At 44.1% G+C, this 26,597-nt stretch overlaps 2 protein-coding genes across 2 annotated transcripts; both read right to left on the bottom strand.

The window, feature by feature from the left end:
- Positions 1 to 2,508: 2,508 nt before the first annotated feature.
- LOC147903855 (pentatricopeptide repeat-containing protein At2g39620-like) lies at positions 2,509 to 15,229 on the bottom strand. Its single transcript, XM_087401657.1, has 2 exons — positions 12,881 to 15,229; positions 2,509 to 4,983 (listed from the first exon to the last, which is right to left on the bottom strand). The coding sequence occupies exons 1-2, from the start codon at positions 15,206 to 15,208 to the stop codon at positions 2,608 to 2,610; spliced, it is 4,704 nt and encodes a 1,567-aa protein (XP_087257783.1). The 5' UTR covers positions 15,209 to 15,229; the 3' UTR covers positions 2,509 to 2,607.
- Positions 15,230 to 15,390: 161 nt separating this feature from the next.
- Positions 15,391 to 15,790, bottom strand: LOC147903854 (protein OSB1, mitochondrial-like). Its single transcript, XM_087401645.1, has 3 exons — positions 15,717 to 15,790; positions 15,559 to 15,635; positions 15,391 to 15,467 (listed from the first exon to the last, which is right to left on the bottom strand). The coding sequence occupies exons 1-3, from the start codon at positions 15,754 to 15,756 to the stop codon at positions 15,420 to 15,422; spliced, it is 165 nt and encodes a 54-aa protein (XP_087257771.1). The 5' UTR covers positions 15,757 to 15,790; the 3' UTR covers positions 15,391 to 15,419.
- Positions 15,791 to 26,597: the final 10,807 nt, after the last annotated feature.

The raw sequence follows: 26,597 nt of genomic DNA, 5'->3' as shown, positions 1-26,597 counted from the left end.
CCTTAATGAAACCCTGGAGGAGGAGGTATACGTGGAGCAGCCACCCGGCTTTCAAGATCCAGGGTCCCCATTAAAGGTCTGCAGGTTGAAGAAGGCGTTATACAGGCTGAAACAGGCCCCTAGAGCTTGGTACCAAAGGATTGATGTATTCTTTCAGAAGATAGGGCTAAGTCGGAGTCCTTCTGAGGCAAACCTTTACTTGTTCATTGAGAAGGGATTGCGACTGGTACTCATCCTCTATGTTGATGATATTATCTTAACAGGTGATCATGTCAAGAAGATTTCACAAGTCAAGGAACTACTCATGTCTGAGTTTGAGATGACTGACCTTGGGTTATTACATTGCTTCCTTGGGATTGAAGTAAAGCAGGCCAAAGACAGGATCTTCATTTCACAGGAGAAATATTGTAGAGAACTTCTGAAGAAATTTCAGATGGAGGATTGCAAGACAGTAGTAACTCCCATGGAGGTCGGGCTCAAGCTAAGTGTTCACGACACATCTCAACCGGTCGATACTCCCTTGTACCTACGATTGGTAGGAAGTTTGCTTTACCTTACCAATACTCGACCTGATATTTGTTATGCAGTTGGGCTATTATGCCAATTCTCTGCTTCTTCCAGGAAGAGTCATTGGGATGCAGGTTTACGGGTGCTGAGGTATCTAAAGGATACTTGCACCTATGGGATCACCTACACCAAAGGCATCGAACTAGGCGGGTTCTGTGACAGTGATTGGGCGGGTGATGCTGACACCAGAAGATCGGCAACAGGATATTGTTTCTTACTTGCATTTGGTGTCATCTCTTGGCTGAGTAAGAAGCAACCCACAGTGGCCCTTTCATCTACAGAGGCAGAGTACAGAGCCGCGTGTACAGCAGCTTGTGAGACATTGTGGTTGAGGTGGATTCTGGAGGACATGGACGTGTGTCAGGAGGATGCAACAGTGCTAATGTGCGACAATCAGAGTTGCATAGCCATTGCCAAGAATCCAGTGTACCATGCGCGGACCAAGCATCGAAGTTCATTACCACTTTGTTCGAGAGCTCATCATCGACGACGTGATCGAGGTTATCTACTGCCCGACCGCTGATGACTTGTCCGACCTTTTTACGAAGGCACTCCCTCGAGAACAGATAGAGCACCTCATCAAACGCATGGGGATTGGCCCACAGTTGTGACATTGAGGGGTGTTAGAAACTCACTGTGCCCACCTGTGAGCCCCCGATTTGAGGGGACAAGCGGCAGTGAGAGGTAGGAGGGCTGGGAAAGAGAGAGGCTCAGGCTGGCATCATAGGCAACCAGCACATGGGCTGGTTGCTGCCCGCAATAGCATAGAAATAGGGGGCCTTGGGCCTGGGGCCTCACTTGGAGGCGCCTCCAACTGCATAGACTGGCTGCACAGGGCACCCTTAAATAGGAGCCTGTGGCAGGCCAAGTCGGCCCAGCTAGGGCCACCGACCAGGGCCAACCCTGGTCGGATTTCCAGACAGGATACTGACCCTGCTAGTCGGTCAACCCAAAGGGCCTGGGTAGTGCCTATAAAAGGCCCACTCCTTCAGTCATTCCAGCATCCAGTGCAAGACTGAAAGCCTCCTTCCAAGGCTGTGCTGTGCACTCAAAGCTGGTTCAGTTTGTGAGACAGAGTTCCATCAGTTTTCTCCAGCACTTTGCTGAGTTTTGTATTGCTCCCTTGGAGCCAGTTTCTGCCCACCTTCCGGTGGATGAATATACTCTTTCTCTCTCTCCGTTTAAGTTCTCTCTGAGTGAGTTTTATTGCATCTGTGATCATCTATCTGAGTTGAGTGTGAGGAAGAGTTGGAGAGATCTTGGGTGGAGGTTTGAGTGATTCATTCCCTCCTATTCTCCTACACTTCGGCCATCTATGGAACCCCTGCAGAAGCTTCTTGCAAAGGTTATAGTCAATTCAAAGGGGCTTGGACAAAGGATGCTGATGATCAGGTTTGAAGGTTCTTGTATGCTTACAAATCCAAGGGAGTGGAACATCCCTCCATTTTGGAAGAAGAACAAATAACCAATACAACTAGTTTGTGGTCAGTCACTTCATCGATGGGAATAAACTCACAGAATCCTTTTGTAGGATGACCTCACCGAGGATTGTGAAAGTAGGCTAGGGGAGGGTGAACGAGAGGGAGTGGAAGAAAGAATCTTGTTGGCATGCCCTGAGGTCTTCATCCTAAGGAGACAGGTATGCTTGCGGACCTCGTCGAGGATCAGCTTGATCTTGGGCTTGGATTCCTACATGTAGTGGGTTCGCCTTTGTACATGTAGCCAATGTATCTGAATACCCCACAATCCAATCCTAGCACACTTTCCTTCCTTGAAAGTCAGTGCATCTCTGCTCTCATCTTTAGGAGCTCCTTAAGGTCGTATATGGATGTTCCCTTGGGTGCATTGATAGCCAGCTTCCCAATGTGCCAACATAACTCATCTTTCTTTGCATCGACGGATATGCCTCATGAGACCCAATGCAAATCTGGCACACCCCCCTCCTCCCTCATTGGGAGGGAATAACTTTGCATATGCATTTTTGCTTGAGGAATATCTTGTCCCCCCCACAAAAGATGTGCATATGAATGCACAATCCCGTCAATGTCCAGCCACCAACTGTCCCAGCTTGTTACATGCTTGTTCCTTCACTCTCCTTGTCCTGGCTCTATTCTCTTCCTCCTGCATGTGAGCATCTGCATAAATGTTAGACATCAAGACATAAGCTGCAGCATCCTTTTCATCCAATTGCAGCGCATGTTCAAAGGCAAATCTTCCAAGCTCCACATTACCCCACTTTCGACAAGCACCCAACAACATGAGCCATACTCCAAGACTAGGATGGAAAGGCATCTTCTTTGCCATCGCTACCGCCTCATCTAACTGGCCTGCACGGCCAAGGAGATCAACCATGACAGTGGAGTGCTCATTAGTTGGAGTGATGCCATATTCTTTGCTCATGGCCTCAAAGCACTTTTGGCCCTCATCCACTAGACCCGTGTGACTGCATAGAGTAAGGACAATAGAGAATGTGGCCCCATTTGGCTTCATCCCTTCTCTCATCCTCTCAAATATTTTGAAAACGATTTCACTTTCTCCTAGCTGGGCATATCCTGCAATCAATGCATTCCACGAGACTACATCTTGAACTGGCAGCATGTCAAACGCTTCCTGTGCTTTTGCCAGCGAGCCACACTTGGCATACATATCCACCAAGGTGCTGCCAACAACAAGATCTCTTTCCAGCCCCTTTCTGGCAATCTCAGCATGTATTTCTCGGCCCTTGTCTATGGCTCCTATGCTGCCACAAGCTTTTGAGCTGCAAACAAATGTGACAGCATCTGGAGAGAGACCCTCAAGTCGCATTTGTTCGAAACAGTTGAGAGCTTCCTCACCAAGCCCATGGTCAGCATATCCTCCGATCAGTGCAGTCCACGAGATTACATCTCGAACTGGCAGCTTGTCCAACACTTCCTGCGCCTTTGCAAGCGAGCCACATTTGGCATACATATCCACCAAGGTGCTGCCAATTAAAAGGTCTCTTTCCAGCCCCTTTCTAGCAATCTCGGCATGTATTTCTTGGCCCTTATCCATAGATGTCATGCTACCACACGCTCTCAAGCTGCTAAAAAACGTTATAGCATTTGGAGAGAGACCCTCCAGTTGTATCTGTTCTAAACAGTTCAGTGCTTCCTCACCAAGCCCCTGCTTGGCATATCCTGCGATCAGTACATTCCATGAGACTATGTCTAGAACTGGCAGCTTGTCAAACACTTCCCTTGCTTTTGCAAGCAAGCCACATTTGGCATACACATCCACCAAGGTTCTGCCAACAAAAAGATCTCTTTCGAGTCCCTTTCTGGCAATCTCAGTGTGTATTTCTCGGCCCTTGTCTGTGGCTTCTATGCTGCCACAAGCTTTCAAGCTGCAAACAAATGTGCCAGCATTTGGAGAGAGACCCTCCAGTTGCATCTGTGCGAAACAGTTCAGCGCTTCCTGACAAAGGCCCTGCTCAGCATATCCTGCGATTAGTGCATTCCAAGAGACTACATCTCGAATAAGCAGCTTGTCAAATGCTTCCTGTGCTTTTGGAATTGAGCCACATTTCGCATACATATCGACCAATGTGCTGCCAATAAAGGGGTCTCTTTCCAGCCCTTTCCTGGAAATCTCAGCATGCATATCTTGGCCCTTGTCTATGGCTCCTATGCTGCCACGGGCTTTCAAGCTGCACACAAATGTGACAACATTTGGAGAGAGTCCCTCCAGCTGCATCTGTTCAAAACAGTTCAGAGCTTCCTCACCGAGCCCATGCTCGGAATATCCTGCGATCAGCGCATTCCATGAGACCTCATTCCGATATAGCAGCTTGTCGAATGCTTCCCTTGCCTTTGCAAGTGAGCCACGTTTGGCATACGTATCAACCAAGGCGCTGCCTACAGAAAGATCTCTTTCCAGCCCCTTTCTAGCAATGTCACCGTGTATTTCTCTTGCCTTGTCTATGGCTCCTATGCTGCCACAAGCTTTCAAGCTGCAAACAAATGTGACAGCATCTGGAGAGAGACCCTCCAGTTTCATCTGTTCAAAGCAGTTCAGAGCTTCCTCACCAAGCTCCTGTTCAGCATATCCTGTAATCAATGCATTCCATGAGACTACATCTCGAACCGGCAGCTTGTCAAGTGCTTCCCGGGCTTTTGCAAGCGAACCACATTTGGCATACATATCTACCAAGGTGCTGCCAACAAAAAGGTCTCTTTCCAGCCCCTTTCTGGCAATCTCAGCATGTATTTCTCGGCCTTTGACTATCGCTCCTATGCTGCGACAAGCTTTCAAGCTGCAAACAAATGTGACAGCAGTTGGAGAGAGACCCTCCAACTGCATCTTTTTGAAACAGCTTAGAGCTTCCTCACCAAGCCCATGCTCGGCATATCCTGCAATTAGTGCATTCCACAAGACTACATCTCGAACTGGCAGCTTGTCAAATGCTTCCCGTGCTTTTACAAGCGAGCCACATTTGGAATACATACCCACCAAGGTGCTGCCAACAAAAAGATCGCTTTCTAGTCCATTTCTGGAAATCTCAGCATGTAATTCTCCACCTCGTTTTTCCTCTTTTAGCCTAGTGCAAGCCTTCAAGAGGGCAACGAAGGTATACTTGCTAGGACGTACAGAATCCTCTTGCATTTTCTGGTAGAGATTGAGGGCATGCTGTGATTCCCCACATTCAATATAACCCATGATGATAGAAGTCCAAGAATACTCACTCCGATCGACCAACTTGTTAAAAACTTGCTCTGCATCGTACATGCTTCCAGCTTGGATCAAGATTGAGACGAGGTAGTTCCCAATAAATCTTTGAACTTCCAGCTCCCTTTTGCACAAGTAGGCATACAAGCGCTTGGTATACGCTAAATTTTTCTTCGCTCTGCACTTATACAAGATGCATGTAAGGTTCTGTTCTGAAGGTAACTGGGGCGTTCGCTCCATTGACGTGAGTGCCTCCTCTAAGCTGAGTGTTTCCCAGTCACTCTTCTCGCGCAGTTCTCCCGCGTCAGATGCATTAACCTGTACTCCAGACGTGAAGCTGGCCTTGCCACACTCCGCCAAGCCACGTTCATGGGCTTCATCAGTGGATGCTTTGGTCTTTTTCTCAAGCATGCCTTTAACCCAACCTGGATTGCAACAGTCGCCTGTCCATAGCGACTCCTTGGTAATCTTGTGCTTGAAATCTGGTGATCTCGGGTTTGTCTGTTGTTAAGACTCGCAACAGACTCGTCAGTCTAGCAAATCTACAGCTTTACCTATGCAAATCATTCAGTGAGACTTGTCGCCCACTTACTTGGTTCTCGCGGTTGTCCCACCACTGAGAAGGATCCGTGAAGTACACCTTCCATAAGCGTTCGGTACTTGATCTATCTAGGAAGCATGACAACAATGAAAACCAATTGCAAAACAAAAAAGGACTTTTCCTTGAGAGATAAAAGTGAACAGCAGTACCTGAAAGCGAAACCACTCTTCTGTACTCGGGGGAAGCCATCGGACAGCAAGGGCTCGATAGCCTGCACAGGTGAGAGAAGATGAGTGTATCTCCACTACGAAAAAACCCTGTGCCAGGCATCTGAGCAACGATGGGGCAGCATTGTTTCGTAGCAGTATGACGGGAATCAGTGCCTCCTGTACATATGTTTATCATCATTTCGCCAAAGACCGTAATATGATGACGATTTCTATTATAGGAGGGATGGACAGGCCTGCCCTCAGTGTAGAGTGAAGGTTCATCTAAAATTAAAGGTAAATTAATTTGTTTTCGGAGCTTAAGTGGAGACGATGGCCCTTGAAAGCGAAATTGCTTATTTTTTGGCCTGCCGTATGGCAGTCCTTTAGTTGAGTTCTCCGGGCCCCAAAACGAAAATGTTTTTTCTTGCTTTTTTCGTGGCGCGTCCAAATTACGTGGACGAATAGTGTCTTCCTAGTCTGCCCTGCACGTGTCTTTTTGCGCCTACTTCAGTCCATACGTAGTGTGTCCATCCATGCCCACCTCGCCTTTGGTCAGTCGATCTCTTCTCATAGAGCTGGGCTCTGAGACGATACATGCAGCTTCTCTCTTCGCCCGCGGTGCAAATCACAGAGCTGGGCTCTGAGAAGATCCTGTTTGTGGTGGGGGTCTTGCAAGCAGTTGCGTGCTCACTCATAGCGATCGCTCACTTTGCTACTTCATACTAGAAGGGGTGCTTCTTGTTGGGAAGCACCAGCGTCCGCAGGACTCGATTGGCGATTCGAGGCTCCACGATGTCTCCGACCACAGGTGCAAATCACTTGCTTAAATCTTATGCAAATCATTTCTTTTTCGCAACGTAGCCCGGTTGCTCGTCACAGCAAGTGCGTGTCTTCTTGTAAATTACACACAGGCTCTACTTCCTTGACAAAGGCTAAGTAAGGCACATCAAGGCCAACGGTTTGGAGGGAGTCGAGGATGTAGGCATCATCTACTCAATGAGCTCAATGGCTCTGGTTTTCCATCTCTCCTGCATGTCTCTTCCAATAGCAGCTTGCAATCAATCAAAAGGCAAGCAAGGAATGCGCCAATAAGCACCTCCGCAATCTCAATCCCGCAATGTGCTCAGCACCTCGGAATCGATCGCCCATAAGCTTGATATTCACACTGGTAGAAACAGCCTTCCCAGCGAAATCAGATCGGAGAACGAGCCTATGCAGATTGGTTGACACTCTGCCAGCTCCTATACACTAGAGGATACGATCCCGCCATCCTCGGACCCCTAGTATGCAATGTTAGGAATGCTACGTCCAGGTTTTTTGTTTCGAATGTTTCTAGGTCCATCTCTGTCTAGGATGTTCCATTTCTGTGTACACGCACCAAACTACCTCTGGCACGTTGAGAGTATGTGTCTTGCATGCGTCCTCTTTGAGCGAAGCAGCTGTCAATGTAAGTGACAGCGTGCGTACATTCTGTGCAGACGACGTTTCTCAACTGTTCTGCCCACGTCCCCCAACCACTTCTTTCCCGGCTATAAAATCCTCTGTGCTCTTCGTTTATGGTGTGTTTCCAAGACAAGCTATGCTTTGCAATCGGTGTTATTTTGCCTGTGTCCATCATGACTATCTCCGAACAAGAGAACCAACTCTCTAGCGACTCTATGGACATCAGTAGCCGACAGTTTGAGAAAGGTCTCTACAGTCGGTCGTCTATTCCTTTGTATTTCTCGATGCTTTTCTAAATTCGACTTTCTGATTTCTTTTCTTCACCAACATAACGATTTAGCAGATATGATGAGTATTGTGGAGCCTAAACCAGGCTGTCCCCACGAAGCGACCTCTCGTTTGCAAGGTTCCCGGCTATAAAATACCGTTTCAAAAACGTTTTAGAATTTTTGATTTGTCACGTATATTTATGGTTTTGTTGTTGGCCGATATAGCAGATGCTGCGGAGAAGCGCAATTCGACCAACGTTAAAACTAGAAACTCGTAAGCTTCCTTCTCTTGGCATATTTTCGCGTTATGCTTGTTTGTTTCACTGTTTTGGCACCACTTTGTTCCACACGATTGAGCTTTGTCGTTTCTCCAATTTTTCCTTGTCCTGCTCCAGTCCAAGGTACTAACGCAGCAGAGGTCCAAGCTCTGGCCAAGAAAGGCTTCGTCACTGTTTCGGGTGCTTGTGTTATCAAAAGCTCCTCCCTTGCTCCATGCATAGTAGTAGACGTTCCTATATTGTTTGACCCACCGAAACAATCCATGAAAGATGGGAGCTTACTGAAAAACTCGCCTATCAAGAAAACTACAAAGAAAACTTTAAAGAACTGCTTCCAAGCAGCCGCGGAGGAAGCTTATAACGAGGGTGAGAATTTCCTTTTTGTTTCGTTTGCGGTCTTTGTTGTTCCAATTGTTATATCTCCAACGGTTGACATACAATATCTTTCTCAGTTCGTAAACAGCTAAGGCGACAAGGCTGCATGATGACAATACAATGCAGAATTGTTTTGGAGATTGAACCGCCCTTTGTTGTAGAGGAGGACAACTCCAGCGTTGTGACCCAATTATTTATTTCAATTGCAAACGAACGAAATCGCAGACATGTCAAACATTTGCCTTTCTTACATATGCTATTAAACTGTTTCTCGCACATGCAATTTAAGAGGTTACCGTGTACATAAACGAACCACAAAACTTTTACAGCATGGTCCTTCTTTTCGTACGTTTAATGTGAGTTTAATGTTCTCAAACCATACTTCTTTCAAAAACAATACGTAGACAGGTTTATTCAGAGATAACTTAAGCAATGCTTGGAAAGGGTTTAGGGTTTAGGGTTGACAGCCAAAAATCGACGACTGATGCCTGGGAGGAAACCGGGCACACCGGCGACCAGCCGGAGGTCGGGAGCCGGTTGCCCCGGTTTTTTGACCAGAAATAGGCGACCGATGCTGATTTTCGGCTGTCAACAGAGGGGGGAGGCGGCGCCAACGAGACAAGTGTCTTTGTTTCAATGGTCAAAATAGCGGCGCGATTTGGGACCCCGCGCAATTCCTACTGTAGTCAAAGCAGTCTGTCCGTAATGGTGCAGGCGACGAGCGTTAGCCGGTAGTCCCGAAAATCAATCGGTGGATTTTGTCCTCCCCCATCATGACTATGAAGAGGCGAAGAATGTCAGAGCGGCGAATGTCAGAGCTCGATTCCGGAGCAGAAAATGTATCTTTGTTGGGTATAGCGAAAATCTTCGCAAGCCTATCGACTCTTCGACCTAGTAAAGAAGCAAATCCTTATCAGTCGGGATTCGAGGAAAAGGAAACTGAACCCCAAGAGGAGCCTCAGATTGAGGAGGAGGAGATTGTTCAACCCTCGAATCCACCCCACCCCAGGTTGACCATGAGGAGGCGAAGGACAATCCAGAATGGTAGGCTGCCATGCAGGCAGAGATGGATGCTATCCTGAAGAACAATACCTAGGACTTAGTGGCCAGGCCCCCGCGAGAGAAAGTCATCGGCACTAAGTGGGTATACAAACTTAAATACAAATCAGACGGTAGCTTGGATAAGTATAAAGCAAGGTTAGTGGTCAAAGGTTTTACTCAAACTGAAGGCATGGATTTTGATTAAACTTTTGCTCCCACAGCCCGCATGGTTACTATCCGGACAGTGATTGCCCTTGCTGCCCAATTCCAGTGGCCTATTTTTCAAATGGACGTGAAGTCCGCATTCCTTAATGAAACCCTGGAGGAGGAGGTATACGTGGAGCAGCCACCCGGCTTTCAAGATCCAGGGTCCCCATTAAAGGTCTGCAGGTTGAAGAAGGCGTTATACAGGCTAAAACAGGCCCCTAGAGCTTGGTACCAAAGGATTGATGTATTCTTTCAGAAGATAGGGCTAAGTCGGAGTCCTTCTGAGGCAAACCTTTACTTGTTCATTGAGAAGGGATTGCGACTGGTACTCATCCTCTATGTTGATGATATTATCTTAACAGGTGATCATGTCAAGAAGATTTCACAAGTCAAGGAACTACTCATGTCTGAGTTTGAGATGACTGACCTTGGGTTATTACATTGCTTCCTTGGGATTGAAGTAAAGCAGGCCAAAGACAGGATCTTCATTTCATAGGAGAAATATTGTAGAGAACTTCTGAAGAAATTTCAGATGGAGGATTGCAAGACAGCAGTAACTCCCATGGAGGTCGGGCTCAAGCTAAGTGTTCACGACACATCTCAACCGGTCGATACTCCCTTGTACCTACGATTGGTAGGAAGTTTGCTTTACCTTACCAATACTCGACCTGATATTTGTTATGCAGTTGGGCTATTATGCCAGTTCTCTGCTTCTCCCAGGAAGAGTCATTGGGATGCAGGTTCACGGGTGCTGAGGTATCTAAAGGGTACTTGCACCTATGGGATCACCTACACCAAAGGCATCGAACTAGGCGGGTTCTGTGACAGTGATTGGGCGGGTGATGCTGACACCAGAAGATCGGCAACAGGATATTGTTTCTTACTTGCATCTGGTGTCATCTCTTGGCTGAGTAAGAAGCAACCCACAGTGGCCCTTTCATCTACAGAGGCAGAGTACAGAGCCGCGTGTACAGCAGCTTGTGAGACACTGTGGTTGAGGTGGATTCTGGAGGACATGGACGTGTGTCAGGAGGATGCAACAGTGCTAATGTGCGACAATCAGAGTTGCATAGCCATTGCCAAGAATCCAGTGTACCATGCGCGGACCAAGCATCGAAGTTCATTACCACTTTGTTCGAGAGCTCATCATCGACGACGTGATCGAGGTTATCTACTGCCCGACCGCTGATGACTTGTCCGACCTTTTTACGAAGGCACTCCCTCGAGAACAGATAGAGCACCTCATCAAACGCATGGGGATTGACCCACAGTTGTGACATTGAGGGGTGTTAGAAACTCACTGTGCCCACCTGTGAGCCCCCGATTTGAGGGGACAAGCGGCAGTGAGAGGTAGGAGGGCTGGGAAAGAGAGAGGCTCAGGCTGGCATCATAGGCAACCAGCACATGGGCTGGTTGCTGCCCGCAATAGCATAGAAATAGGGGGCCTTGGGCCTTGGGCCTCACTTGGAGGCGCCTGCAACTGCATAGACTGGCTGCACAGGGCACCCTTAAATAGGAGCCTGTGGCAGGCCAAGTCGGCCCAGCTAGGGCCACCGACCAGGGCCAACCCTGGTCGGATTTCCAGACAGGATACTGACCCTGCTAGTCGGTCAACCCAAAGGGCCTGGGTAGTGCCTATAAAAGGCCCACTCCTTCAGTCATTCCAGCATCCAGTGCAAGACTGAAAGCCTCCTTCCAAGGCTGTGCTGTGCACTCAAAGCTGGTTCAGTTTGTGAGACAGAGTTCCATCAGTTTTCTCCAGCACTTTGCTGAGTTTTGTATTGCTCCCTTGGAGCCAGTTTCTGCCCACCTTCCGGTGGATGAATATACTCTTTCTCTCTCTCCGTTTAAGTTCTCTCTGAGTGAGTTTTATTGCATCTGTGATCATCTATCTGAGTTGAGTGTGAGGAAGAGTTGGAGAGATCTTGGGTGGAGGTTTGAGTGATTCATTCCCTCCTATTCTCCTACACTTCGGCCATCTATGGAACCCCTGCAGAAGCTTCTTGCAAAGGTTATAGTCAATTCAAAGGGGCTTGGACAAAGGATGCTGATGATCAGGTTTGAAGGTTCTTGTATGCTTACAAATCCAAGGGAGTGGAACATCCCTCCATTTTGGAAGAAGAACAAATAACCAATACAACTAGTTTGTGGTCAGTCACTTCATCGATGGGAATAAACTCACAGAATCCTTTTGTAGGATGACCTCACCGAGGATTGTGAAAGTAGGCTAGGGGAGGGTGAACGAGAGGGAGTGGAAGAAAGAATCTTGTTGGCATGCCCTGAGGTCTTCATCCTAAGGAGACAGGTATGCTTGCGGACCTCGTCGAGGATCAGCTTGATCTTGGGCTTGGATTCCTACATGTAGTGGGTTCGCCTTTGTACATGTAGCCAATGTATCTGAATACCCCACAATCCAATCCTAGCACACTTTCCTTCCTTGAAAGTCAGTGCATCTCTGCTCTCATCTTTAGGAGCTCCTTAAGGTCGTATATGGATGTTCCCTTGGGTGCATTGATAGCCAGCTTCCCAATGTGCCAACATAACTCATCTTTCTTTGCATCGACGGATATGCCTCATGAGACCCAATGCAAATCTGGCACACCCCCCTCCTCCCTCATTGGGAGGGAATAACTTTGCATATGCATTTTTGCTTGAGGAATATCTTGTCCCCCCCACAAAAGATGTGCATATGAATGCACAATCCCGTCAATGTCCAGCCACCAACTGTCCCAGCTTGTTACATGCTTGTTCCTTCACTCTCCTTGTCCTGGCTCTATTCTCTTCCTCCTGCATGTGAGCATCTGCATAAATGTTAGACATCAAGACATAAGCTGCAGCATCCTTTTCATCCAATTGCAGCGCATGTTCAAAGGCAAATCTTCCAAGCTCCACATTACCCCACTTTCGACAAGCACCCAACAACATGAGCCATACTCCAAGACTAGGATGGAAAGGCATCTTCTTTGCCATTGCTAGCGCCTCATCTAACTGGCCTGCACGGCCAAGGAGATCAACCATGACAGTGGAGTGCTCATTAGTTGGAGTGATGCCATATTCTTTGCTCATGGCCTCAAAGCACTTTTGGCCCTCATCCACTAGACCCGTGTGACTGCATAGAGTAAGGACAATAGAGAATGTGGCCCCATTTGGCTTCATCCCTTCTCTCATCCTCTCAAATATTTTGAAAACGATTTCACTTTCTCCTAGCTGGGCATATCCTGCAATCAATGCATTCCACGAGACTACATCTTGAACTGGCAGCATGTCAAACGCTTCCTGTGCTTTTGCCAGCGAGCCACACTTGGCATACATATCCACCAAGGTGCTGCCAACAACAAGATCTCTTTCCAGCCCCTTTCTGGCAATCTCAGCATGTATTTCTCGGCCCTTGTCTATGGCTCCTATGCTGCCACAAGCTTTTGAGCTGCAAACAAATGTGACAGCATCTGGAGAGAGACCCTCAAGTCGCATTTGTTCGAAACAGTTGAGAGCTTCCTCACCAAGCCCATGGTCAGCATATCCTCCGATCAGTGCAGTCCACGAGATTACATCTCGAACTGGCAGCTTGTCCAACACTTCCTGCGCCTTTGCAAGCGAGCCACATTTGGCATACATATCCACCAAGGTGCTGCCAATTAAAAGGTCTCTTTCCAGCCCCTTTCTAGCAATCTCGGCATGTATTTCTTGGCCCTTATCCATAGATGTCATGCTACCACACGCTCTCAAGCTGCTAAAAAACGTTATAGCATTTGGAGAGAGACCCTCCAGTTGTATCTGTTCTAAACAGTTCAGTGCTTCCTCACCAAGCCCCTGCTTGGCATATCCTGCGATCAGTACATTCCATGAGACTATGTCTAGAACTGGCAGCTTGTCAAACACTTCCCTTGCTTTTGCAAGCAAGCCACATTTGGCATACACATCCACCAAGGTTCTGCCAACAAAAAGATCTCTTTCGAGTCCCTTTCTGGCAATCTCAGTGTGTATTTCTCGGCCCTTGTCTGTGGCTTCTATGCTGCCACAAGCTTTCAAGCTGCAAACAAATGTGCCAGCATTTGGAGAGAGACCCTCCAGTTGCATCTGTGCGAAACAGTTCAGCGCTTCCTGACAAAGGCCCTGCTCAGCATATCCTGCGATTAGTGCATTCCAAGAGACTACATCTCGAATAAGCAGCTTGTCAAATGCTTCCTGTGCTTTTGGAATTGAGCCACATTTCGCATACATATCGACCAATGTGCTGCCAATAAAGGGGTCTCTTTCCAGCCCTTTCCTGGAAATCTCAGCATGCATATCTTGGCCCTTGTCTATGGCTCCTATGCTGCCACAGGCTTTCAAGCTGCACACAAATGTGACAACATTTGGAGAGAGTCCCTCCAGCTGCATCTGTTCAAAACAGTTCAGAGCTTCCTCACCGAGCCCATGCTCGGAATATCCTGCGATCAGCGCATTCCATGAGACCTCATTCCGATATAGCAGCTTGTCGAATGCTTCCCTTGCCTTTGCAAGTGAGCCACGTTTGGCATACGTATCAACCAAGGCGCTGCCTACAGAAAGATCTCTTTCCAGCCCCTTTCTAGCAATGTCACCGTGTATTTCTCTTGCCTTGTCTATGGCTCCTATGCTGCCACAAGCTTTCAAGCTGCAAACAAATGTGACAGCATCTGGAGAGAGACCCTCCAGTTTCATCTGTTCAAAGCAGTTCAGAGCTTCCTCACAAAGCTCCTGTTCAGCATATCCTGTAATCAATGCATTCCATGAGACTACATCTCGAACCGGCAGCTTGTTAAGTGCTTCCCGGGCTTTTGCAAGCGAACCACATTTGGCATACATATCTACCAAGGTGCTGCCAACAAAAAGGTCTCTTTCCAGCCCCTTTCTGGCAATCTCAGCGTGTATTTCTCGGCCTTTGACTATCGCTCCTATGCTGCGACAAGCTTTCAAGCTGCAAACAAATGTGACAGCAGTTGGAGAGAGACCCTCCAACTGCATCTTTTTGAAACAGCTTAGAGCTTCCTCACCAAGCCCATGCTCGGCATATCCTGCAATTAGTGCATTCCACAAGACTACATCTCGAACTGGCAGCTTGTCAAATGCTTCCCGTGCTTTTACAAGCGAGCCACATTTGGAATACATACCCACCAAGGTGCTGCCAACAAAAAGATCGCTTTCTAGTCCATTTCTGGAAATCTCAGCATGTAATTCTCCACCTCGTTTTGCCTCTTTTAGCCTAGTGCAAGCCTTCAAGAGGGCAACGAAGGTATACTTGCTAGGACGTACAGAATCCTCTTGCATTTTCTGGTAGAGATTGAGGGCATGCTGTGATTCCCCACATTCAATATAACCCATGATGATAGAAGTCCAAGAATACTCACTCCGATCGACCAACTTGTTAAAAACTTGCTCTGCATCGTACATGCTTCCAGCTTGGATCAAGATTGAGACGAGGTAGTTCCCAATAAATCTTTGAACTTCCAGCCCCCTTTTGCACAAGTGGGCATACAAGCGCTTGGTATACGCTAAATTTTTCTTCGCTCTGCACTTATACAAGATGCATGTAAGGTTCTGGTCTGAAGGTAACTGGGGCGTTCGCTCCATTGACGTGAGTGCCTCCTCTAAGCTGAGTGTTTCCCCGTCACTCTTCTCGCGCAGTTCTCCCGCGTCAGATGCATTAACCTGTACTCCAGACGTGAAGCTGGCCTTGCCACACCGCCAAGCCACGTTCATGGGCTTCATCTGTGGATGCTTTGGTCTTTTTCTCAAGCATGCCTTTAACCCAACCCGGATTGCAACAGTCGCCTGTCCATAGCTACTCCTTGGTAATCTTGTGCTTGAAATCTGGTGATCTCGGGTTTGTCTGTTGTTAAGACTCGCAACAGACTCGTCAGTCTAGCAAATCTACAGCTTTACCTATGCAAATCATTCAGTGAGACTCGTCGCCCACTTACTTGGTTCTCGCGGTTGTCCCACCACTGAGAAGGATCCGTGAAGTACTCCTTCCATAAGCGTTCGGTACTTGATCTATCTAGGAAGCATGACAACAATGAAAACCGATTGCAAAACAAAAAAGGACTTTTCCTTGAGAGATAAAAGTGAACAGCAGTACCTGAAAGCGAAACCGCTCTTCTGTACTCGGGGGAAGCCATCGGACAGCAAGGGCTCGATAGCCTGCACAGGTGAGAGAAGATGAATACATGTATATATATGTACATGTATATGTATATACATATATACATGTCCATGTATATGTATATACATATATACATGTACATGCATATACATGTACATGTATGTATATATATATATATATATATATATATATATATATATATATATACATGTACATGTATATATATATATATATATATATACATGTACATGTATATATATATACATTTACATAGATAGATAGATATATATACATATACATATAAAAAATAAAATAAAATAAAATAAATATATATAATATATATATACATGTACATGTATATATATATATATATATATATACATGTACATAGATATATATATATATATACATGTATATATATATAAATAAATAAATATATATATATATACATATATACATGTACATGTATATACATATATACATGTACATGTATATATGTATATACATGTACATGTATATATGTATGAACATGTACATGTATATATGTATGAACATGTACATGTATATATATATACATGTACATGTATATATGTATGAACATGTACATGTATATATATGTACATGTATATATGTATATATATATATACATGTACATATATATGTATATATATACATGCATGTATATACATATAAACATGCATGCATATATGTATATGTATATATATATATATATATACATGTATATGTACCTGCATATATATATATGTATACATATATATATAGATATACATGTATATGTACATGTATATGTATATATATATATATTCATGTATATGTATATATATATATATATATCTCCATATATGCATGTATATATATATGTGTGTGTATATATATACACATGTACATGTATATGTATATATATATATATATATACAAATGTATATATACATGTACATATATATACATGGTACATGTACACTACGAAAAAACCCTGTGCCAGGCATCTGAGCAACGATGGGGCAGCATTGTTTCGTAGTAGTATGACGGGAATCAGTGCCTCCTGTACATATGTTTATCATCATTTCGCCAAAGACCGTAATATGATGACGATTTCTATTATAGGAGGGATGGACAGCTTCGTTTTTGGCCTGCCCTCAGTGTAGAGTGAAGGTTCATCTAAAATTAAAGGTAAATTAATTTGTTTTTGGAGCTTAAGTGGAGACGATGGCCCTTGAAAGCGAAATTGCTTATTTTTTGGCCTGCCGTATGGCAGTCCTTTAGTTGAGTTCACCAGGCCCCAAAACGAAAATGTTTTTTCTTGCTTTTTTCGTGGCGCGTCCAAATTACGTGGACGAATAGTGTCTTCCTAGTCTGCCCTGCACGTGTCTTTTTGCGCCTGCTTCAGTCCATACGTAGTGTGTCCATCCATGCCCACCTCCAGTCGATCTCTTCTCATAGAGCTGGGCTCTGAGACGATACATGCAGCTTCTCTCTTCGCCCGCGGTGCAAATCACAGAGCTGGGCTCTGAGAAGATCCTGTTTGTGGTGGGGGTCTTGCAAGCAGTTGCGTGCTCACTCATAGTGATCGCTCACTTTGCTACTTCATACCAGAAGGGGTGCTTCTTGTTGGGAAGCACCAGCGTCCGCAGGACTCGATTGGTGATTCGAGGCTCCACGATGTCTCCGACCATAGGTGCAAATCACTTGCTTAAATCTTATGCAAATCATTTCTTTTTCGCAACGTAGCCCAGTTGCTCGTCACAGCAAGTGCGTGTCTTCTTGTAAATTACACACAGGCTCTACTTCCTTGACAAAGGCTAAGTAAGGCACATCAAGGCCAACGGTTTGGAGGGAGTCGAGGATGTAGGCATCATCTACTCAATGAGCTCAATGGCTCTGGTCTTCCATCTCTCCTGCATGTCTCTTCCAATAGCAGCTTGCAATCAATCAAAAGGCAAGCAAGCAATGCACCAATAAGCACCTCCGCAATCTCAGTCCCGCAATGTGCTCAGCACCTCGGAATCGATCGCCCATAAGCTTGATATTCACAGTGGTAGAAACAGCCTTCCCAGCGAAATCAGATCGGAGAACGAGCCTATGCAGATTGGTTGACACTCTGCCAGCTCCTATACACTAGAGGATACGATCCCGCCATCCTCGGACCCCTAGTATGCAATGTTAGGAATGCTACGTCCAGGTTTTTTGTTTCGAATGTTTCTAGGTCCATCTCTGTCTAGGATGTTCCATTTCTGTGTACACGCACCAAACTACCTCTGGCACGTTGAGAGTATGTGTCCTGCATGCGTCCTCTTTGAGCGAAGCAGCTGTCAATGTAAGTGACAGCGTGCGTACATTCTATGCAGACGACGTTTCTCAACTGTTCTGCCCACGTCCAACCACTTCTTTCCCGGCTATAAAATCCTCTGTGCTCTTCGTTTATGGTGTGTTTCCAAGACAAGCTATGCTTTGCAATCGGTGTTATTTTGCCTGTGTCCATCATGACTATCTCCGAACAAGAGAACCAACTCTCTAGCGATTCTATGGACATCAGTAGCCGACAGTTTGAGAAAGGTCTCTACAATCGGTCGTCTATTCCTTTTATTTCTCGATGCTTTTCTAAATTCGACTTTCTGATTTCTTTTCTTCACCAACATAACGATTTAGCAGATATGATGAGTATTGTGGAGCCTAAACCAGGCTGTCCCGACGAAGCGACCTCTCGTTTGCAAGGTTCCCGGCTATAAAATACCGTTTCAAAAACATTTTAGAATTTTCGATTTGTCACGTATATTTATGGTTTTGTTGTTGGCCGATATAGCAGATGCTGCGGAGAAGCGCAATTCGACCAACGTTAAAACTAGAAACTCGTAAGCTTCCTTCTCTTGGCATATTTTCGCGTTATGCTTGTTTGTTTCACTGTTTTGGCACCACTTTGTTCCACACGATTGAGCTCTGTCGTTTCTCCAATTTTTCCTTGTCCTGCTCCAGTCCAAGGTACTAACGCAGCAGAGGTCCAAGCTCTGGCCAAGAAAGGCTTCGTCACTGTTTCGGGTGCTTGTGTTATCAAAAGCTCCTCCCTTGCTCCATGCATAGTAGTAGACGTTCCTATATTGTTTGACCCACCGAAACAATCCATGAAAGATGGGAGCTTACTGAAAAACTCGCCTATCAAGAAAACTACAAAGAAAACTTTAAAGAACTGCTTCCAAGCAGCCGCGGAGGAAGCTTATAACGAGGGTGAGAATTTCCTTTTTGTTTCGTTTGTGGTCTTTGTTGTTCCAATTGTTATATCTCCAACGGTTGACATACAATATCTTTCTCAATTCGTAAACAGCTAAGGCGACAAGGCTGCATGATGACAATACAATGCAGAATTGTTTTGGAGATTGAACTGCCCTTTGTTGTAGAGGAGGACAACTCCAGCGTTGTGACCCAATTATTTATTTCAATTGCAAACGAACGAAATCGCAGACATGTCAAGCATTTGCCTTTCTTACATATGCTATTAAACTGTTTCTCGCACATGCAATTTAAGAGGTTACCGTGTACATAAACGAACCACAAAACTTTTACAGCATGGTCCTTCTTTTCGTACGTTTAATGTGAGTTTAATGTTCTCAAACCATACTTCTTTCAAAAACAATACGTAGACAGGTTTATTCAGAGATAACTTAAGCAATGCTTGGAGAGGGTAGCACCAATCGTGTTTTTTTTTTCTAGGCCGCTAGTTTTGTTGCAAAATGTTTAAAGGGCCTAGTAGAAAGAAGAACACCACGCTTGACGGTGACATACTTAAAGAAATAAACCCTCAAAGAATAAGACATATCCTCTTGTTTATTTAATGCTTGTTTCAACACTTTAAGCTGCATCCACTAAACCTACCGGTCCACACATGATTTGCAGCAAGCTCGAGCGTGAGGCCCAAGCTTGAGAAGGGCAAATCGATTGCAAAGTACGAGGCAGCAAACGACACTTTCGATGATCCCCTTCACATAGCTGCTGTAGTTCCAACTAGACAATCCTTGCTCATCCTTTCAGCCTCCCTGTCTTGCCAATTTAGTGCACTGGGTGATTACGTACCCTATCGATTTGCATTTGAGGGCAAGGCATTGGCGAAATATGGGACGTTCAAAGCAAAGGACGTTTCCTACCTAGTCTTTATGCGGGTCGATTTGATGGACGTAGATTGTTGCGAGACAATCACTCTTCATGTCCCACACACCTACATGTTCCAAGTGCTTCAGGTCGACAACTTCTACATGATCGAGGGTCTTGCTATTGCAAAGCGTGCTGCAGGTGAGGGTGGGGCCTCCTTTGTTTCTCTCTGCGTGGATGCACAATCACTACAAGGCATAGGTCCTTTTTCGACGAAAATATCGATGCTTTTTACATTAATTTTTTTTTTCCATGGGCGCAAACGTCGCTATAAAAGTCACTAAAAGCGTTGAAAAAGAACCGTCGTTTATTATCTCGCTATAGATTGAAATATCACTAAAACTCATGTCTCAAAGCATCTGACTCATGTGCATATACTATGCATCCATATGAGCAAATCTGGCCCAAAAGAAAATGCTAACTGCAATGGCAATCCAAAATGCCAATAAGTGCCAAATGACTCAAGCATAAACATCATCCACTGGCATATGCATTAATAATATCTCATCCAAGAGAGCATAGCACTATCAGTGCATCACCTGCAATGTGTCAAAGCTGTGCCTTAGCATAAAATAGCATCCATGTGCAAAGCGTCCATAAAAATAGCATCCCACAAGGCAATTCGGGCCTATCAGTGCATCCAATAAGGACCGCAATGCATCCAAATGGCCTATAAATCATCCACTGCAACCCAATGCACACCACGAATGAGCGCACACTGCTCAAACTGCAACCAGAGTGATTTGCATAAGGTATGCTCAAGAAATCATAGTCCCACGGTAATGACCGCTACTGAAAATAGAACCTGAGATACCTCAAAACATGGGCGCCATTGCATAATCGGACTCAGCAAGAAAATCTACAAATATCTCTCTTTTGCCGGGACTCCAAAATCCCAACCGATGAGTGAGAAATGGGAGTCAACACTTATCCACTGCCATGTGGCATAAATCTAAGGTTTCAAAACCTTAGAATGAAAAATGCATAATAGAGAGACGAAATCGAATACACAGAGATCTATAACTCTGAAAATCCTCCACCAAATCGCATAAGAACTGACAGGTAGGAGTTTTTGGGCGTCCGAAACACAATGGGACAGACGGTTTTGGAAACCGTGGTCTCAATCACTGGGTCCAACACACGGACTGAAAAACGTTTTTGGAAACAGAGTTGTTTGTAAACTCCACCGGAGTATGAATGATGAGTAACATAGAAATTTTAAGACCTTCTGAGTCCACTGGAACTGACAGATCTGCAAATGGTTGCTCCAAACTTGAGTTCCAACACCCGGGCAGAAAAACGCAGAAACTGACACAGTGAGTCAAAAATCCAATGAAATGATCCCACATTCAAGAATGAAGGTGTTTCCAAGCTCTTGAAGTGAAGTGGATACCAAAAGCAAGCAATAGTTGCCTCTACAAGTCAATACGGAGTCTCCGTCATCAAATGGAATAGGGAAAAACTCAAAAAATGACTTTTTCTTTGAAAACACTTAACAAGCTCTCAAAACCACTTCACAAAACCAAAGTGACTTTTCCAAAGGTTCCTCCAAGGTCTCTGCACACTCGGATGCAAGTAAAGTCATCCACAAAGCTTCCCACAGAGCTTCTCCTTCCTCCCACAAAGCTGCTGAGCCTCCAGGCATTCACGTACGCTCAGCTATATCACCCGGGCTCTGATACCAGTTGAGAGTGCTCTCAACAGAAGCAAGAACGGAAGAGGGAGAGAGAGAAACAGAGAGCCACACAAGTTTTGGTGGGTGCAGAACACCCTAATCTTCTTTTTCATTCATTTATATATGTGTTTGAGTATTGTACATAACCGGGGTAAAGGCACAGTGACCTTTAACCCCCACAAAAAGAGAGAAGAAGAGGAAAAGGAAAGAGGAAAGAGAGATTGAAAAAGAGAGATTGGAAAAGAGGAAAGAGGGAAAGAGTGAAGAAGAGGGAAAGGAGAAAGAGGAAAAGAGAGATTGGAAAAGAGGAAAGAGGGAAAGAGAGAAGAAGAGGGAAAAGAGAAAGAGAAAAAAAAGAGAGAAGAAGAGGGAAAAAGAGAGAAGAAGAGGAAAAGGAAAGAGGAAAAAAGAGACATATGTCTACTTCTCTTATGCTCATGCATAAGCATAAGCATGAGCATATATCTCCTTCTCTTATGCTCATGCTTATGCTTATGCATAAGAGGAGTCTTATGCATAAGCATAAGCATAAGGCTCATGCTTATGCTTATGCATGAGCATAAGCATAAGGCTCATGCTTATGCTTATGCATGAGCATAAGAACATGAGCATGAAAGAGGGAAAAGAGGGGGAAAAGAGGAGAAGAGAGAAGAAGAGGGAAAGGAGAAAGTGGAAAAAAAGAGAGAAGAAGAGGAAAAAAGAGAGAAGAAGAGGAAAATGAAAGAGGAAAGAGAGATTGGAAAAGAGGAAAGAGGGAAAGAGAGAAGAAGAGGGAAAGGAGAAAGAGAAAAAGAGAGAAGAAGAGGGAAAGGAGAAAGAGGAAAAAAAGAGGGAAGAAGAGGGAAAAAGAGAGAAGAAGAGGAAAAGGAAAGAGGAAAAAAGAGACATATGCTCATGCTTATGTATGAGCATATGTCTACTTCTCTTATGCTCATGCATAAGCATAAGCATGAGCATATGTCTCCTTCTCTTATGCTCATGCTTATGCTTATGCATGAGCATAAGCATATGCTCATGCTTATGCTTATGCATGAGCATAAGAGAAGGGGGAAAGAGAGAATAAGAGGGAAAGGAAAGAGGGAAAAGAGGGGGAAAAGAGGAGAAGAGAGAAGAAGAGGGAAAGGAAGGAGAGACTGGAAAAGAGGAAAGAGGGAGAGAAAGAGAGAATAAGAGGGAAAGAGAAAAGAGGAAAAAATAGACATATGCTCATGCTTATGCATGAGCATATGTCTACTTCTCTTATGCTCATGCATAAGCATAAGCATGACCATATGTCTCCTTCTCTTATGCTCATGCTTATGTTTATGCATGAGCATAAGAGAAGGGGGAAAGAGAGAAGAAGAGGAAAAGGAAAGAGGGAAAAAGAGGGAAAGAAAGAGAGAAGAAGAGGAAAAGGAAAGAGGGAAAAAAAGGAGGAAAGTTTATGCATGAGCATAAGAGAAGGGGGAAAGAGAGAAGAAGAGAAAAAGGAAAGAGGGAAAAAGAGGGAAAGAAAGAGAGAAGAAGAGGAAAAGGAAAGAGGGAAAAAAAGGAGGAAAGAGATTGAAGGAGAGAAGAAGGAAAGGAGGGAAAGAAGAGGAGAGAAGAGGGAAAGAAGAGGAAAGAGAGGGGAAGAGAGGGTTCCTACGCCCATCACTATAGCTAGCGCTTTAAGCGCTTAAGGCGCTAGCTGCAGGCCAATGCAAATAACAAAAATAATAAATGGAAAAAAGAGAAAGCACTTACCTGAAATAGTACGTCCCGCTCAGTGTTGTGGACTGGCCCTACAAAAGAGAGGAAACATACCATTTTTCAAATAAGATGTTAGAGGAAGAAGGAGATTACAAAAGTAACTTCTTGAAAGGAGGAGATTGAGGAGACAAGGAGAAAGAGAAGGAAGAGAAATACAAAAAAGACTAGAAGAGGTGAGTCTTCTTTCTTTCTTGAAATCTTGGTTTTTGTTTCAATCCTTTGAAAACAAGCATGAAAACTAGTTTACAGGTTTAGCAATACAAGGAGAAGCACTCACAAAACTAAAGCTAACAAATAAATAACCTACATTGTTGAAACAAACTCACCTCTTGAAGAACTTCCTTTCAAGAAACCAAAGAGGGAAAAGGCTAGAGAGGTAGTACAAGAGCTAGGAGAAGGGTGAGGAGTGGAGAATAGATGCGAGGTTGTCGGAAATAGGTGGGAGGTCATTGAAAATAGGTGGGAGGAGAGGTTGCCTTGGTTACTTGAAAGATTAGAGAGATTGCTAAAGAGGTTTTAACCCAGAGCGTCACTATATAGTGATGATAGCGACCTTTTTAATTAAAAACATCGCTATATAGCGACGAAACATAGCAAAAAGTCACTATATAGTGACACTTTGAGTCACTTTTTGTTCTAACATGAAGGGAAGCTCATAGATGCTATTTTATAACTGTTAATATATTTTCTTGCAACTTATGTTGTGATTTTATAAGTGTAGATGGAAGGGATGAGTGGAAGCTCGTCCGATGATGCGCCAATGCCTGGGAGCACGAAGTGACTTACGGAGAGGTTATACTGTCATTGCACTCATTGCAAGTGAGTACGACATCAACGTCGTATTATCATGTGCCACTTGCAGATGTATGGGGAGGAGCCCAAACCAGTACCCACCATTGGTGTTGCACGTGTTGATGGACCATCAGTAAGTCCCGGGGGATTCACAAGAGGAAACTTATGATATCACGTGAGTGTACAATAGGGGGGTTTTTTTTAATGAGGCATAAGCTTATACATTAGGGGTGGGGGGCCTTTTATTTTTTCCCAATATTGAATTTAAGTTAGGGGGGCCATGCCATATTTAAGAGGGGGGGACATAGTATAGGCTACCTTGGATAACTAGTCCAAACAAGTTTGGTTTTGTGTATGGTTTTAAATAGTCATAGGGAAAGTAATCTAAACTTTCTTATTGTGTGATCTAAATGCTTGAGAAAGAACGTAGATTTAAGGAAAGGGGGGACATAATAGAATTTTGGTGGTATCTTATAAGCTTAAATAGGGGTGTTTTATCATCCTACATGGATCTTAAATAGGGGGTTTTCTTGAAGTTCATGCACGCAGGTGACGTCCCCCTTTCATGAAGAGTGAATCCCCCGGGCAGTAAGTCAAAGCTATTTAAGTTTGTAGTCTTATTGGATACCAGGAAATACAAGATCTTATATTTACATGAAATCTTGAAATAGGATGAGGAGGGTGATGAGGGTACGCATATACCTTCACACTTTGAGCAAGACTATAGTCTCTCGGATGATAACGAGTGTATGGTCGACATGATGGATTCCATTTTTAGGGGCACTACATCCCATGTACATGTGATGTCAGAGTCTAAGGTCAAAATGCGAGAGTTGCAATCAACATAATTGTATGAGGGTGCTAGGATGTCTAAACTACGTGCTTGTCTCTCAATCTTGAATCTGCAAGTAAAGTATGGGTGGTCGGATACAAGTGTCTCGGCCTTAATGAGGTTAGCTCTTGCATTAATTTGACTCATTATTTGGATATTATTTGTTTTGAAAATCATCATGTTTGTTTTGAGAATCATCATTTGGATAGTGTATATATTGAATCATCATTGTTCGAAGCCTATGTATGTTTGAATTGTCATAGGTTGCTCTAGAAGATGTTGCTTGCACCAAATACCATGCCCACATCAAGAGATGAAGCGAAAAAGATGCTAACAACAGTGGGTATGGATTATGATACCATCCATGCTTGCCGTAATGATTGTATTCTCTTTCGTCGTGAGCATGGAGATTTGGCTAACTGTCCAAAGTGTGGGGAACAACGATATAGAGATGACTTGCAGGGTGAGCGGATACCGGTAAAGGTCTTGAGACACTTTTGCATCATTGCAAGAATACAACACATGTTCCGATGCAAATCCATAGCGGAGTTGATGACATGGCATGCATCTCATTGGTCTAGCGGGACATTTTTTCTATTAAATAGACAACTCAGACTACAATATACAACACTCAGAGAGCGATGAGTGCCAAACTGAGGGGGGGGGAACTTCTATTAAATAGACAACTCAGAGTACAACAAACATTGCTCAATAAGAGATGAGCTGAACAAGAACCAGTTATTCCTAATGTTCCCAATCAACAGGAGTTGTAGGCATTTAAAGGTTGGCATGAGAGAGCCAAAAAAGTTATGTACTGGCTATCTATCAGTATTTCAGATTCTATGATTGTGCATATTCAAGATGCAAGCACGCTGAAGGAGGCATGGGATACTTGACAAAAATGTATAGCACAAATATGCAAGTGAGGGAAATGCAGCTCAAGCAAGAGTTGCATAATGTGTAGAGAGAAAATATGAGCATCAATGACTACCACATGAAGGTGAAGAAGAAATACAAAGCTTAATCATACAAAAAATATTTTATTCATACATTGGGATGGCACGTGGAGAGGAGGTAGCTATATTTATCCGAATAAAAAATTAATCATTTTTTAAGATACAAAGCTTATTCATACAAAAAAAATTTATTCATACATTGGGATGGCATGTGGAGAGGAGGTAGCTATAAAAAATTAATCATTTTTTAAAATACAAAGCTTATTCATACAAAAAATATTTTATTCATACAAATAATCTTTTATCCATATGAATAAATTTTTTATTCGTACGAATAAAATAAGAGAATTCATAGGATTCATTTTAAATCGAGAAATTCACATTTTTCCCCATTTTTTTGAATTAAAACAAAATATGAGCGAATTAATAGAACTTCGGTTTAGATTGCCATGATAGATCATGATTTTTCTATCCATTATCTTTATCATTTGGCTCTCATTTCTACCTTTCAACTTGTAGTGTTAGGGATTCATTCCTAATTGCACATGCAGGTGAGGAAAATATATATTTTTAATGGCATGGGGGAGGAGGTCTTTTGGTTTCTAAGAGATTTCATCTCTACATAGAATAAGGACAATTGAATACTCCAAGTACACATTTAAACAAAATGTTACTACATTTTGTAGTAATTATAATGATAAAATCTTATGTTG

This window comes from Dipteris shenzhenensis, chromosome 3 (genome assembly GCF_047967505.1).
Source record: "Dipteris shenzhenensis isolate YYH24624 ecotype China chromosome 3, Dip_SZ_1.0, whole genome shotgun sequence".
Lineage (NCBI taxonomy): Eukaryota > Viridiplantae > Streptophyta > Polypodiopsida > Gleicheniales > Dipteridaceae > Dipteris > Dipteris shenzhenensis.
Note: the sequence above shows the minus strand (reverse complement) of the source record. Positions and strands in the feature narration are given on the sequence as shown.